The sequence below is a fragment of the Lissotriton vulgaris genome, chromosome 6, assembly GCF_964263255.1.
Source record: "Lissotriton vulgaris chromosome 6, aLisVul1.2, whole genome shotgun sequence".
Lineage (NCBI taxonomy): Eukaryota > Metazoa > Chordata > Amphibia > Caudata > Salamandridae > Lissotriton > Lissotriton vulgaris.
Window position 1 is genome coordinate 1,294,334,623 of NC_141694.1, and position 14,616 is coordinate 1,294,349,238.

The following is a 14,616-nucleotide window of genomic DNA, read 5'->3' on the forward strand; positions in this document are numbered from 1 at the left end:
TGGTGCAATATTTTGACAGAAGAAACTGTTAGAAATATCTAATGTGGTTTTATACTTTTTGCACACAATGTTATTCATCGTTGCTGCACTGTGTGCGTTTTGCACTGTAAAGGTTTTGCAACAAGAGTTTAAATGTCTGTAGTCCAAAACTGGATGATATGTATTGTCTGGTTTGGAGACGGGAAACAAAGGTTTGTTCATGGACGAGGTGCATTTTTCAATCACCCCCTGGTATTCAAGTTCATCTAAGATCTCCCTGACCTGTTTTTTAGCTTCTTGCTTGACCGGATACTGCCTTTGCATAGTAGGTTGATTTTTTAACTGTATTTTTAGATGAGGAGAATCCTCATCCCATCCTACATGATTCTTATATAATGCTGGAGCCTGGGCAACAGCACATTTTCTAGCATAGGTGTATTTTTTATGAATTGGAATATGATTTGAGAAGGCTGGCATAATTATGTATTCAATCAACCTCTGGTGGAAAATTCCACTAGTTTACCAAGCGCACTCCTCTATGTTTAAAGTATAACCAATGTGAACAATTGATAACCTATAATATTTCAATGTTATCACTCGAAGAGAAAATTCAAAGAAAGAAATTCTTTTTCAAAACGTAGCTTTATATAATCTTTTGCTTGTAAATCTTGTTCATTTCAACATATTCATTTTGAAATCAATACACAATCTGAAAATTAACAAGTAAATGTCATCACATTATAAATTTGTTGTTATAACTCTGATGTTGAAAAACATTTTGATGAAGGTGAAGACATAGTTGAGAAATAGGCCCAATGCATTTCGGGGGGTTCCCTTCTTCAGGGGCACTGTAAGAATGAGACAACGTATCAATAATCCGTGTTAACATTTCATTTGTTTACAAAGAACTTCAACTAACATCTCATTAAGTAATTTGCGAAGGCAGTTCATGAAAAACACTGAAGCTAGATATATGTGTTCTGGCATCTAATTTGAACAGTTGATTACATGAATGATATAAACATCGGACAATTTTCTCTTATGTTTTTTTAAGTTGTTCAGTTTGTTTGAGTTCAAGTGTCCTGTTCTTGTTGATGCTACTTTATCAGATAATCTACAATACAGCACCTAAGCAGGGTTGGGGGCAGTCTTAACCTTAAGAACACAAGGCCGTCTGCCCCTATAGATTTCTGTTTGACAGTGAATAAATAAGCCTTTAGTTGAAGGTTTATTACATAATTAAAGGGCACTATAAAAGCCAAAAATACAAAAGTGAGTTAAAAAAGCATAATAAGTCAATATAGGGAATCTGATTAAGGCGCACATGCAGCAATGAGTCTGACATGAAGTCAAGTGTCAGAATATTTTTGCTCTAAGTCTTAAGCAAGAGACTGACTGACAAGGGTCTGCTCTGGGCAAACCAGATTTGACTCACCTCCTGATTGGAGCCTTTATATCACAAAATCCACTGTGAAAATCGCATTGTCAGCATAAAGTAATTGCATCAGTACAAAAACTGACACATTTGAATACAAAATGTAATCCGTCATCATCTAGCATCATCCCAATACTATTTGCTAAATTAATTGTAATATAATCACTTTTGACCTAATGTCATCAGATAGGCCTTCGGTGGCACAGGCAGGAAGCGTCTTGAATGTAGAAAAGGGCTTCCTTTTGCGTTCTTCGAGAAGATAATGCCAATACAAAGCATTACAATAATTGCACATTTTATTACGTACAATGGAAGGAAAATTGAATGCAGACATCATGGCTGCATTAGTATTCAAGATGGAGTGTAGGCCAAGTTCAGGCCCAGTTTAATCAAACAGTTAGAAATGCAGTTGTATATAGTACAATGTCTTTGGGTAAATGTGAAAATGTTCATAACGTTAGGAACACAATTTTAGTAAATCAAAATAAACTCTCATTGGTTTAAAAAGCTCTAGTCCGATATTGCACATAATTTGGTATGTTTAAACTATTGCTTTTTAGGTCTTCCACCTAGCGTTGCAGTGCGCAGCACCGCTCACGCAGCGAGAGACTTCTTGTAGGGGGTTTCAAAACTAACCTAGGAATCGCACACGCTTGTGCGTGTGCTTTTCCTTTTGGCCCAAGCTATTGGCCTTTGCGTGCATCTTTTTAACAAAGACAGCACGCAATCGGCCAAAGGCAGGTGCATTGCTCCACCCATGGCCTATTGGTGTCGGTTACCTGCACCGCTACCATGTGATTTCAATTATCATGCCCAGACACGGGGGTGATAATTGAAACCACGTGGCTCACTGTGGCGCGCGCGCTCATCACTTGTGTGCTTGTTCTTTTTTGGATTCATTTCACAGGGAAGCAACTAATTGAAAGCAGGAAAGAGAGGTTGTGAACCTTTTCTTCAAGTCACGGTTTTCAGTAATTCATTTTGTTGGCACTCTTTTTTCCCCTCAGCACTTGTTCTTAATCCCGTTTGGCAAGAGATTCTCCTCGACGTGGATACATTTTAAACGGAAAGGGCATGCTTCTTCTGGGTCCCGTTTCCTCTCTCTGTCCTGTGCTTTGAAACCGCATTTCAATAATGACATTGTGAGAGAGGACACGTCGGCAGCGTGCAGATCACCTATGGTTTTCTCCACCCATGATCTATCTCACTTCTGTGTTTTAGTTTTGCGGATATGTCTCTACAGTGTGGCCATTGTTTGCTGTTTACTAGAAACCAGATCTAGTCACACATTTGTTTGAAATGTAAATGCACTCTTGGATCCGGTTGGCATTCGCACTGGCAAACAAAGGGCTCCATTATTGGCACGGTCCTTCCGAATTACCTGTTGATTGTTCATTCACCAGCCACATCTAAATTATCAAAAAAACACGCCTTGCTGTTTCTTTAGTTTCTCTTAACGTGTGCTTACAGTGCTGGCTTCCATATGCTACTGAAGAGTCTGCTAGAACCGTACGTCCTACTACAAGGTCATTTTATGTAATTTTTGTTCATAATCAAAATCTGGCTCCAGGCGGCCATGAAATAGTACGTGTCAATTCATATGCGTTTCTACTGCATACCGCGAACCAGGGACGGCCTAGCCACTCCTGATTTTGAGGCAGGTTAAGAGAATCTAGCATAGAACGCCATAATGATTTTTCCACAATCACACAATTTGGTCATGTGGTGAATGAAGCCAGGATTCCGATCCAGGTTTTATAGTTCTTGACAGCAAATCGCCATTTTCTAGACTAAACAAGCATTGGCATCGCCAATCGGTCTCCCCTTTGGGACCTTCTAAGTAAAAAAAAGAAAAATGAAGTATAAGACTTCACGTTTACATTTACTTCGTGTTTAGGATGCAGTAAATGTGAAGTCTTACACTTCATTTTTTTTTACTTACAAGGTCCCATAGGCGAGACCTCTTGGCTATGTCAATGCTTGTGACTAATAGTTTACGCACACAGTGCCACAGACTGCCAATTGTGTGCTCGAAAGTGTCCTAATGGTGTCGATAGGGGGCTAACAGAAGCGAGCAGGATCTGCGCACCCCAAAGTTAAAAGGACAAAAATGCAATAAGGCCCAAGGGCAAGACGCCCACTGACTTCCTAAAACAAGCATTGTCAAAATATTTTACATTTTCAAGTGAACGTGATGATTTTCAGAATGTGTAGGAATGAGTCCTTGTGTAATGTAGCTGGTGCTTATGTAATGCGCTCCAAACCCTTTGGGTCAAGTTAGCGCTATACAAAACTGCAAAACAGGCAATTGTATATAGTTTAGGTAATCCACCATAGCTGTCATGGTTCCAGGGTCAATGCATGATGTTATGTTAGTTTGTATGGTGTTATGTTATTTTATATGATGAGTTATGTTGCATTACGCGCCATAGTACTCTGGGTTACGAAATGGGTAATTTTGAAGGATCTAAATAATTTCACAAAATACTCTCAAAAAATCGAAAACAATCATAATGTTAATTTGTTTTCTGGGCGGGTCTGGAAATGACGTTGTCTTTAAAGCTGCCTGCCTTTTTTATATTGTTTCATTGAGGGATTTATTTCATTCTAGCCCATACCTTTAGGCTTTCAAATTACCAGTAGCTTTTTGTTTTTCTGATTTGTCTTTGCCCTAACACCGGCAGCAAAAGTCAAAAGCAACTTCCTGAGGCTTGCCTCTCACAGGCCAAGGACCCCCACACCTAACAACAGCAATACATGAGTATTTTGCACTCTTTGCATGTTTTACTTAAAGCTTTTCAACTTCTAAAAAAGGTCATTAAGCCCAATAGGCTCGATGCCAGTGCTCCATAAAAACCTCTGTAGGCAGCTGCCTCAGGGTACCACCTCAAAGGGCAAATGCAGAGCACCAGACTGCAAAAGAAGAAGTTTAAAAATTGCCCTGCGTCTTTGGAAGAGTGAGCGCCCAATTGGCAAACTAAACATTATGCTGGTAGTTCTGGAAATTCCTTCGGCAAGTGGACCAGATTACACGTGCCAGGGCCCATTTTACCCAGGCCAAAGTTAAATGAAGTTAAGCAGCTGAAAGGGAGAAAAGAAGGCGCCCTAGCCAGTGATACCTAGCTATATGGTATATTGCATCTGAGTTTGATATGTATTCAGTGTTCTTTTTAATGTGTTTTATTCGTGGTGTTTGCTGCCTAAAAGAACAGTTGTGTCAGCCTCAACTTAAAAGTAATAGTAACAACCCTAATATCGTCATGGCTTGTACACACAAGTGCAGGTGCTGTATTTGTGCAGTTGTGTACCATTTATGCCACTGTTTCCCAAACTGTGAGTCGCGGCCCACTGGTGGGTCTCAAGCTGGTTTTTGTTGGTTAACAAAAGTCCAAGCAAATAATAAAGATGTATTAAAATGTGGTGCCCCCCACCCCCAAATGTGTCTCTAGTTGCGTCTCTGACTAAGAGTGTCCCACAAAAGGGTGCAAATTGAACGAGAAATATCTAATGCAAATCAGAGCCACTAATAATTTGGGAGACTCTGCAAGAACTGGTCTTTGGAAGAAGGGTCAGCGTTTAAGTTAGTGTTTCACTATGCTGGATATTTATTGCCATCACATAAGCAAAGTAAAAAAAAAGCATTTGCAATGCAATAGGTCTCGCATTTACACGAGTTTCAGCTATTGGTATTATAAATGACCGTTTTATTTATGTTTTTTTATTAAAAACATTAACAAAAGGCATTGTCTTTTGCAATGCGAGAGTTTATGCTATTGGCATTGTAAATGACAATGCCATTTATTTATCTGTTTTCAAAACCATAGATAAAAGGTTTGTCATTTACAATGCCAATAGCTCAAACTTTTGCAAATGCAAGACCTATTGCATTGCAAATGCTTGTTCTTATTCATTTCAATGTCATTAATTGCTCTGAAGGAAGTGTTTAATATTTACATTCCTTTCTCTTGTCATTTATGTACATTGATGGTGCTTAGTACATAATTTCTCAGCGAGATGTGGTAAATCTAAATAGAAATATCAAATAGAGCAAGTGGTTTCAAAGTTTTATACAGTCTATTTCTCCCAATCTTTATAAAGTGTAAGGACTTATTTTCATGGGCATTCTCAAAATGTTGTTATTTACACAATTTTGCTACTTGTGGGAGTCATGACTATTTTTTTTCCCTTGAAGAAACTCTTTCCCTTACACTCCCTCTAATTTTGGCTCTTCTCCCTTCACAGCCATGTCCTGGAACAGGCTTTAGAAGTGTCCATGACTGGATAAATAGCCGACCATTTCCAGGATGGGAAAAGGCAGAACAAAGTTTGTGGATGCCCACAAACACTCAACTTTGTGCATTTTTTTAAATTTCTCTAGTTATCCCAGCTCTTTAAAGCCTTCCTCTTGACCCTGGATTACCCATGTGTAATATTACAATATTGTATAAACTTGAGATTGGGTACATGGATTTACAAGAGCAAGTTCCCTTGTTGTGAATTCGGAGCATTTTAACTGATACAATTTAATTATGTAAATTGATTTTATGAGCACAATTGGCTTTGAGAATCATACCATAGGAGTTTTGAGTATTACTTCAAACTTCTACCAGTGCCCAGCATGAGAATTAATCACAATCCTTGTCAAGGTGAAACATCAAAGTCCCTAAATTAAACTGAGTTTAACCCCCTGGTAGCTATGACACAGAGTAGACAGGCTTAACAATCTGGAAAGATGTTATGCAGTACCAAAACAGTAATAAAGGCAAAACACAACAGAGTAAAATTCAAAGTCAAATTAGAAAAAAGTAAATTTAAATAAATAAAATGACACCAACACTTCAACAATCCAATTAGAAGTACTGGAGATATGAATGTTTTAAGTTTTGAATGAAATAACGCCAAAAATTGTGAAATGCCAACCATGGTCAACTGGCTGCAGTAGACCAGGACCCATGTACAAATTTAGGCCAACTGCAGTGGAGTTCTGGTAGAATATAGGGACCTGTTTGGAAGTTTTACCTTGGGAATTAATCTTTGAAATGGAAACCCTTCCTCGGTGAGATAAGACAGCAGGCTGTAGCCGTGGAAGGCTCCATGATGTGGGATTGCAGTTGGATAAGGTCCTGCTGAAGCTCTGGAGTTTTGGTGGGAAAGGTCTAAGCGGAAGAAATTTTAATTTAGCTCCAAAGGAAGGTCCCTTGCTGGCTGGATATTTTTGTTGCCTTCTCTCTGTCAGATTTTCACGTTTGCAGCTTGAACTCCTTCAGTGGGACTGACTTTACCTGAAGAGGGATCCCTGAGGCCTAATACATTCTCAGTGAGGTCCTGATTAATTGGATTTGCTTCGGCACAGAACCTCTGGATGGGAGAACCCTGAAACTTCAGCCCATGGGATTGTCCCAGCCCGTCTGAGGTTTTGAAGTTGAACATGTTTCTAAGCCATAGGTTTTCAGGGGTAATAGGAGAAGTTCAGCAAGACACAGAACATTTGGACGGTAGAACCCTGAATCTTCAGCCCACTGGAATGTAGGAATGTACCTCGGTTGGATTGCCAAGGCATGTTTGTCCCAGACCATCAGCTGTTTTGAAGTTGAAAAAGTTTCTAAATCCAAGATTTTCAGGGGTGATAGTTGAAGTTCAGCAAGACACAGCCATGGGTTCAAGGACCTCGGGAAGAGCACTTTTGGTCAGGACTCACTCCTGCAGGGTCCAAGGCACATCTAGTTGGAACTGAGCAGTTGCAAGAAACGTGTCTTGAAACTTAATAGCTTAATATATCACATAGCTTGAAAAAGAGGTCTGCCTTATGACGCTTGGAATACACTTCATTATCCTAGGTACAAGAGGAAGCAGGTCGTTTCCTTCAGGGTGTTGCTTGAACATGGAATACTTTGAAAAAACAAGAGTAGTTTGGCAAAACCGGAACAGTTTGTTTAATTAAACAGAGCAGCCGGGAGAACAGTTACATGTGCAGGGTCTGAGGACTGTCTCAATTTACATTATGTTTGCTGCCTCGTTTTGTACAGTTCATTGTATGCAATAAAGTATGTCTGGTGGTCCATGCAAGGTAAGAAATGTAGTTGAGGCCTTTGGATCCATAAATGAATTGTCTAAAGGAAAGTACAGAAGGGCCTCAAACTTGCGTGGACACAATGCGGCCAATGGCTAGTGAATCCAGATATCTGGTATGGGGAGCGCATGATCACTGTGTGTGGTGTGTCCTGATTGGCTATATGTTCCTAACTCGTGTGGCATCTGACTTTATGCTGTTTTTAGAAGCATACATAACCCTCCAGCCAAGTGTGCTTTATTGGGGCCAGTCTCCCTGGACCAATGTGGTGTTGCTGCACCTGTCGGTGGGATTGATCTGGGAGTTCCTGTTTGTGCGTTTTTTCTGTGGGCTAGGTGCTACCTGTGGCCTATGTCTCGGAGCCTGCCTGACTATATATGTACGAGTCAGGGTTGGTGTGGAGTTCCCAACGGGCAAATTTGTCAATAAAGATGCAATTTCGTTCTTCTACATGAATGTATAATTTTTTATATTAACATCAACTTTTTCAATATAAGCATTCCCCCCTCTAGTTGATTTGTTAACTACACAATCTGACTCCTACCTTTCGATACTTACTTTATTGGGGATATGTTACTTTGTATGAGCTCTCTGGAGAATTACTACCTTCTCAGTTACTTGCAGTTTACCCATTTTGAGGACTGTGTTTTTACAGCAGGTAATCGCCAATTATACAGACCCGCGCAAAAATAGGAACACAATGAAAACCAACAACCAACAACCGCAATCTGCACCAACCAGTGATCCACTGGGGGAGCCAGGAGAACCAATTCGAAAACCACTCCTGATCTCAGTGGCACCTCCCTCCTCATGCATGTCTTTTTGTAAGTGGATCAGTGCTTGGATGGCAAGATTTAAAGTCCTATTGTCTGTGTCATTCCCTGGGGTGAAGGTGCAGCAGGCCACACCAATCTTGGCACACACCCCTTGCTCCATCGTGGTCATCCACTCTAAAACATATTGAGGCTGCATTAGCATGAAATGGATTGCTTGCAGTTCTTCCTTGATTGAGTTAACGCTGAGCTCAGTGCTGTTCATCATTTTAAGCATTTCCCACCTGATTATCTGCAACCAGCAGCTTTTAGCTTTTGTCTGCTGAGTGAAGTAGGATATTGACGCTCCTCCTGAAACTTGTGTGTCAGTAAACAGTCTGAATTATATGGAGATGTCCTTGTTCTGAGCCCAGCTAAATAGTCCTCCATTCTTTTCTCGTGAGCCTGGTGCAGCAAGGTTGTCTTCTTCCTTAACGGGTGCTGGCATAAATCAGAAAGTTCTCCAGGAATGACCAGGGTCCGGTGTGTATGGTGATTAGGGAACAGAGTCCATGCCATCCACAGATGAGCTGAGTATAGGCAAACTCGCCGCACTTCCAGTAGAAATTAATCAGCGTGGAGTTAACCCCATTGCATATAAAGAATGTGCATGATTGTGCCCCAGTTTTCATTCTTGCCCATTTGAAGCTTTCTCTTTACCTCTGAAACACAAGGAATACAGTGTAACTTTCTGTACAATTAGGGGTTGACCCTTTCCTTCTAGCCAAGTGTATCCACCCACCTCAGTGTCACAGATCTCCTGACAGGAGGTGATTATGCCCTCATTCAACTCTCCCTCATTTGACCAATTCCCCTTCCTGTCCTTGAGCTTGGCGGCACTACACAGGAACTTCATTTTGGGGGTCCATAAATGTTGGAGAAGACTGCCCCAGATAAGCTTAGGGCCACCCTTGGTCCACAGATGGATCAGTGGATGCATTTGTGCATTGGGTTCGGGGTTTTGCCACCTTCAAGAATCTCTTCTCTTGGAAGTCTTGGGGCCAAACAGTATCCGCCTCGGTTTGAATGTCATTCGGTTGAGTGAAGAGGTATAGTGCAGCTGGGTTGTTTTCGTATTGGATCAGATTTACTACTACCCTGTGTGGTTCTACCTTATTGGGTTGGGTCTTTGCCCTTATCCTGAGTAGATAAAGGTGGATGAGGTATTTTTTTTATATCTCTGGTGCTACCTCTTCAGACAAGTAAAGCCTGTCTGCACCTACTGCATGAAGAATTACCGAACAGATGTAACATGACCTGATGGATGTTTGGGAGCCAACTGCAGTCATGTGTTGGTACCATGTGTTGTGAAATAGGGCTCTATGTAGTATGTTTGGGTTGCTGGTGTTCTGATTGGTGTAAATGTAGGTGATATGGTGGAGGTCCCTACACAAGCTATGTGATAATTTTGTAATAGGCTCCTTTTTATTCGACAGTTCCTTAGCAGTTTGTATGCGTGGTAACACCCATAACAGACAGAGGGTACTTGACAGTGCAACAACACATAACTTGTTATTGGACATTGCAGGTTTTGGTATGGATCTCTTGGGAGGTGTCTGTCGTCCTCAAGTGACTGTTGCTTCCTGTACTATTCCAAACATAAAGCTTGTTGTGTTAGCTCGAAGTTCCTAATGAAAATTTCTTGTCTGGGCTGGGGCGTTTGCTGTGGCAGCTGAGTATTAGTGCACTTGAAGATTCGGTGGTTGAACTTATTCGGATAGGAGCTTGGTTCATTGATAACTCCCCAAAAAATTACATGTGTCATAATCTGGGTTCCTGTATTTTTTCTTTCCCTCGTGGTGTATCTTGCACACTCCACTAGGTGCTATTTTGTGAGACACCGGAGCGTGGCCTCAGTCTGGTATCTTTTTTGATAGTCTTTGGAGAATAAGGAGATTGTTGGTTATCCAAACAGTGTAATCTACTTCATGAGCAGTTGGCCCCCTCCATCTTTTATTCCTAAATGGATGATTTTAGCGCAAGATATTTGTGGGGTGGTCTCAGGGGCCTAGGGACGAATAGCATCTATCTTTATTGGGAATTAAATAAGCATCCCTAGCTCTTCCAGGGACGGGTCTTGCTTGGTGTGAGCACGGAGGTGCTGTTGGTGTGAGCTTCATCTATTTGGTCTACTTGTGTGCTGGAGTACGTGATGGGGGCATGTCACTATTTGGTGATGGTGGTGGTTGCAAAATGCCCCGAGATTAACGTGTGTGTGTCTCATTCTCTGCATGTGGCGCCAGGTATCTTGACTCCGTCCTTTCTCTGGAAACCTCTTTTTGGGCTAACTTTGGGCTGTTTCTTTTGGATTTTGGGAATTTTCTTGCGCGATCTACTATCTCCTCTGCCATGTGTATGAGGGGGTCGGAGGCCACTCCGTGGCCCCCTTTTTATCCTTACCTATGCTGCCTTATGGAGTCCGAGGTCAGGCCGATTGCTTTCTCTGGACGGCACCGGCAAGGTTCGGAGCGTTTGTTAGTCGCTACGCTTAATTCGGAGTAAGCGCATCCTGTGTCCTATCTTCGTTTGGAGCTTCAGTGGACATTGGGGACCCCCCTCTCCCTCAGACCACGCCCTGCTTACCTTCAGCGTACTTGGGCCTGCCATCCCCAGATGGTGACACAGTTGTGCGTTGTAAGGGCATGGCATGACTAGCAAACTTTGCAAAAGCTGGATGGTTCACAAAACATTGGAGACAAATGATTGAGTCGTTATTTGCCATATTACCTCAAAGACATGGAACTCAGGGTTTTTGATCAAAGATTTCAAAAAAGTCTGCTGGGTGATGGTGAATCAACAAGGCCGGTGACAGCCTCCGCCTTTCCGGGACTCATAGTGCTCAACAATATTGCAGATACCTCATAGTTTATAGACTCTGCTTGCATGCGTTGTGGCATTTTTTTAGGGTTTTACTATCCACAGCGCACAGGAATCCTGGCTTACACCACTGAGGATAGCTTCTTTTTAGAACTGAAAGGTGGCCTCATTTGGCCGAGGCTTCTAGCTCGTAGGAAGCACTGTTGGAACTACACTCCACAAGGAAAACATAGGTCCTGGCGGGATGCCTGAGAATGAGTACCTTTTGACTTGGTCATTGGAACCCGTCCCAATTGACTTTGGATTCGGTAATCTGGATGTCTGCTTATTAAATTATTTCTCTGGGAACCGCTCCGCTCCCTTGTTGTTCTGCCCTTCCCCTGGGGTGTGACCAACCAACCCCTCCCTGGGGGATCAGCAGACGAGTAGGGCTTAGCTCCTGGAGGCGTCCCTGATGTTGAACTCTAGTGAGGATACCCTATCAACAAAACACATGTAACTGCCGAAAGCTTCTGGACCCCAATAAAATCTATGGATCCTATTGCTGTAGGTTTGTCCTCTTTCCTTCTGGAGGAAGTGGTTGCATCTGCTAGGGTTGTTGTTGGCAGTATTATTACTTGTCTAGTCTATTGTGTGTTTTGGTTCGGAGGTTGCGTGAATGCGCTCCCTCCCCATACTGTTACTCCTCCCTGTCGGGGCTGTGCTCCCAGTCCCTGATTTACTGAATTCTCTGAGGTTGTTGCAGCTACGTGTTCGTCCAAGTGCCTGAGCCCACTGGGGTGAGGTGGATGGCACACCTCCCTGAGGGTGAGTATAAGGTGCATTCTGATTCCCTTGGGCTTGGTTTTGTGACTAGACATTCCGGGTGATTTGTGGTAGGTGCTCCTGGCCCATCGATCTCTGCTCGTGGTAGGCCTTTAACTGCCAACTGTCTGCCAGGTGGCCCAGCCTGTGGCGACAGTAACACTCCTTAGTGTCAGTTTGTTGCCAACCTTACTGGTCTCTACTGCTATAGCTGTGTTGGAACCCTCTGGGGTTCTGTGGTGGAGTCCCCCTGGAGGCCGGTGCTATTTGCACGGTCATGGCCAATGTGGCCCACTCAAGGGCTGTCTTTTTTCATTTGTGTCGGACCAATTTAGCAGCGTCTCTCTGGGCTTGCTATTCTTTTTCCCCAATCTTTTTCTTGTTTCTTTTTGTGGTAATGTAATATGTGGGCTTGTTTTTCCCGCCAGGATTTGGGATCTAACCCAACCACGCTGTCTAGCCCACTCTATATTTTGGCGGGCAGCCCCTTTTTGAGAATATTGTTCAAGAATGCATCCTGTGGGCCTGAATCAGTTCATGGCTATCATGTCTCTTGTCCCCAGAGTTCCCTTATCTATCCAGGAAATCTGTTATGCTCACCCCTGGCTTCATACTCTCTTCCATTAACCCTTGTACATCTAGGCGGTCAGGGAACATAGCCCTCAGGGCTGTCCCTCTCAAGTGCCTGTATGAATTGAATGTGGCCATCATGCCTGGTATCTGTTAACATGATTGCTTGGATGTAGGCTTGAAGCTTTCAGCAGAGAGATTAGTAATCGGAGCACACTGCTCTTTGAAACAGTATTAATATATTCAACTAACTCAAAATTATAAACGTGCTTTTTTGAGTGTCACCTAAGCAGGGGCATCAAAAGTACCTTGAGTAGCAAAAGTGAGCGAATGCACCGTTTGACCACAAGTGACCTCACAGGTTGACCCATTGACCAACCATTGAGACTCTTCTCTACCTCCTATTTATTGATCTGCCCACTGTCAAGGTGTGGGCATTAGATACAGTAAACAGTTTTTAAGAGTACTCTTTACTTTCTCTACCTGACCTTTTGAATGTGATGATGTGGAAGCAACTGCAGTGCCACCACTAGTAAATTCGCGGATATAAGTACATACATATGTGTAAATCGTTGCTTAGCAATTGTATACAATAGTGATGTCAACTTTGACCGTAAACAGTGGATGCAGTTAAGCATTGTAGGGATTTGGTCCTATTAATGATCACTTCATGAACATTTTTGTGCAGGGACCTGACTTAAACCTTAACTGTCCAAAGTTGAATCCTGGTCTAAAGATTCAAAAGAAGGAGCTTAGTTGAACAATAATTAAAAGCACAAATGTGACCGTACTACTCCTATTGCTACACCTCTTCTGAAAACGGAACAGAATAATCTGAATCTCAAAATTCATGAACAAAACTGTTAAAATATATAAACCAAAAACAAACGTATGCACGATCATTTTGTATTTTCAATTTTAATAAAGCGTTCCTTCTGCAGAGTCCAAATGCCTCTTAAATGAATGTCTCAATCCTGTTATAGGAAAATTGCCTTTGAAGAAAGAGTCGTAACTGTTCTGCGATGGCTGCAACTACCGGAAGGAGAAAGGTTAGTAGAATGTTTGGTCAAAAATCAAAGACAATGTAAAATAAAATGACGGGTTGATTTTCCAGTCTTCTCCAGTGAGCAAGCATATTCACCTACTGAAAACCCACAGTATATTTCACTTGCAATGTAGTAGTACTTTTCTAGCTGATATTTTTTGCATTGGTGGATTTGAATAGTTTTTTAATAAAATGTGAAATAAAATTACAATTATAGAGTTCAGCAACACTTTTGAAATCCATGACAAATTCTCCCGTTCAGACAGGGCTGAGTTTATTTCAAGATGGCAACACTTGCTACATTTGTGTTGAGGGCACGTGTGTCTGGTCCTGAGGTTTGTATGAAGAAGTTGCGTACAGCGATTAACAACAGCGTCGACATGCTGAGCAATGCTAGTAGCAAGAAAATGTCTCATGATGCTCTATGTGCTGTGAACCCACAGTTGTTGATGGTTATTAAAATGGCCGTGCCCAAACTATGCAGAGGCGTAGAACCTTCTGTTTGACACACTTATTGAGCCTACAGAACTTGGGCATGCTAACACATTAGGCAGTATTTCCTGGCGGTCTCAGAATGGATCTAAATGGCAATTGATCTGGGCAGTTTGTTTGTAGGCTCCCCTCGGCTGGCCTACACAGTGGGATTGAGGAATATGTTTGATTGGCTTTGCGGGGCTCCACTTTTTAAAATGTTCTCGAGCTAGTAAGAAAGTGCGAGAAGACTACTCAGAGTATTATTACGCTGGTAGATTGGAGCGGGGTAGAATGTAAGATGGATTCCAGTGTAGGTAAATTAGTAGTACTGGCACAAGAGGACACTGTCCCCCTCTGCTTTGAAGGAATGTGACACAGAGTTCATCAAAGAACAATTTGTGAGGGACCCGAGCCTTAGACTGCCTCTTCTCGTGATGGCTATCCATATAAGATAGGCCTCTTAATAGGTCTGGGTCATTCGATTCCACTTTCTTTGATTATACCCCTTACTGAAATCATAGGTTTATGTGCATCATGGGAGAAAGGTGAGATTGGTTTGTCTTTGTTCACTCAGATGTAGGGTGGTCAGGTACTGTTTAATAGGTAAAGT

General features: G+C 42.1%; 1 protein-coding gene across 1 annotated transcript in view; it reads left to right on the forward strand.

The window, feature by feature from the left end:
• The window catches only part of ENPP1 (ectonucleotide pyrophosphatase/phosphodiesterase 1), a 612,613-nt gene that overhangs the window by 265,447 nt on the left and 332,550 nt on the right, over positions 1-14,616 (forward strand). Inside the window, exon 10 of the mRNA XM_086927432.1 lies at positions 13,471-13,536. Within this exon, the coding sequence (XP_086783558.1) occupies positions 13,471-13,536 (66 nt within the window). The remainder of the gene's footprint in view (positions 1-13,470; positions 13,537-14,616) is intronic.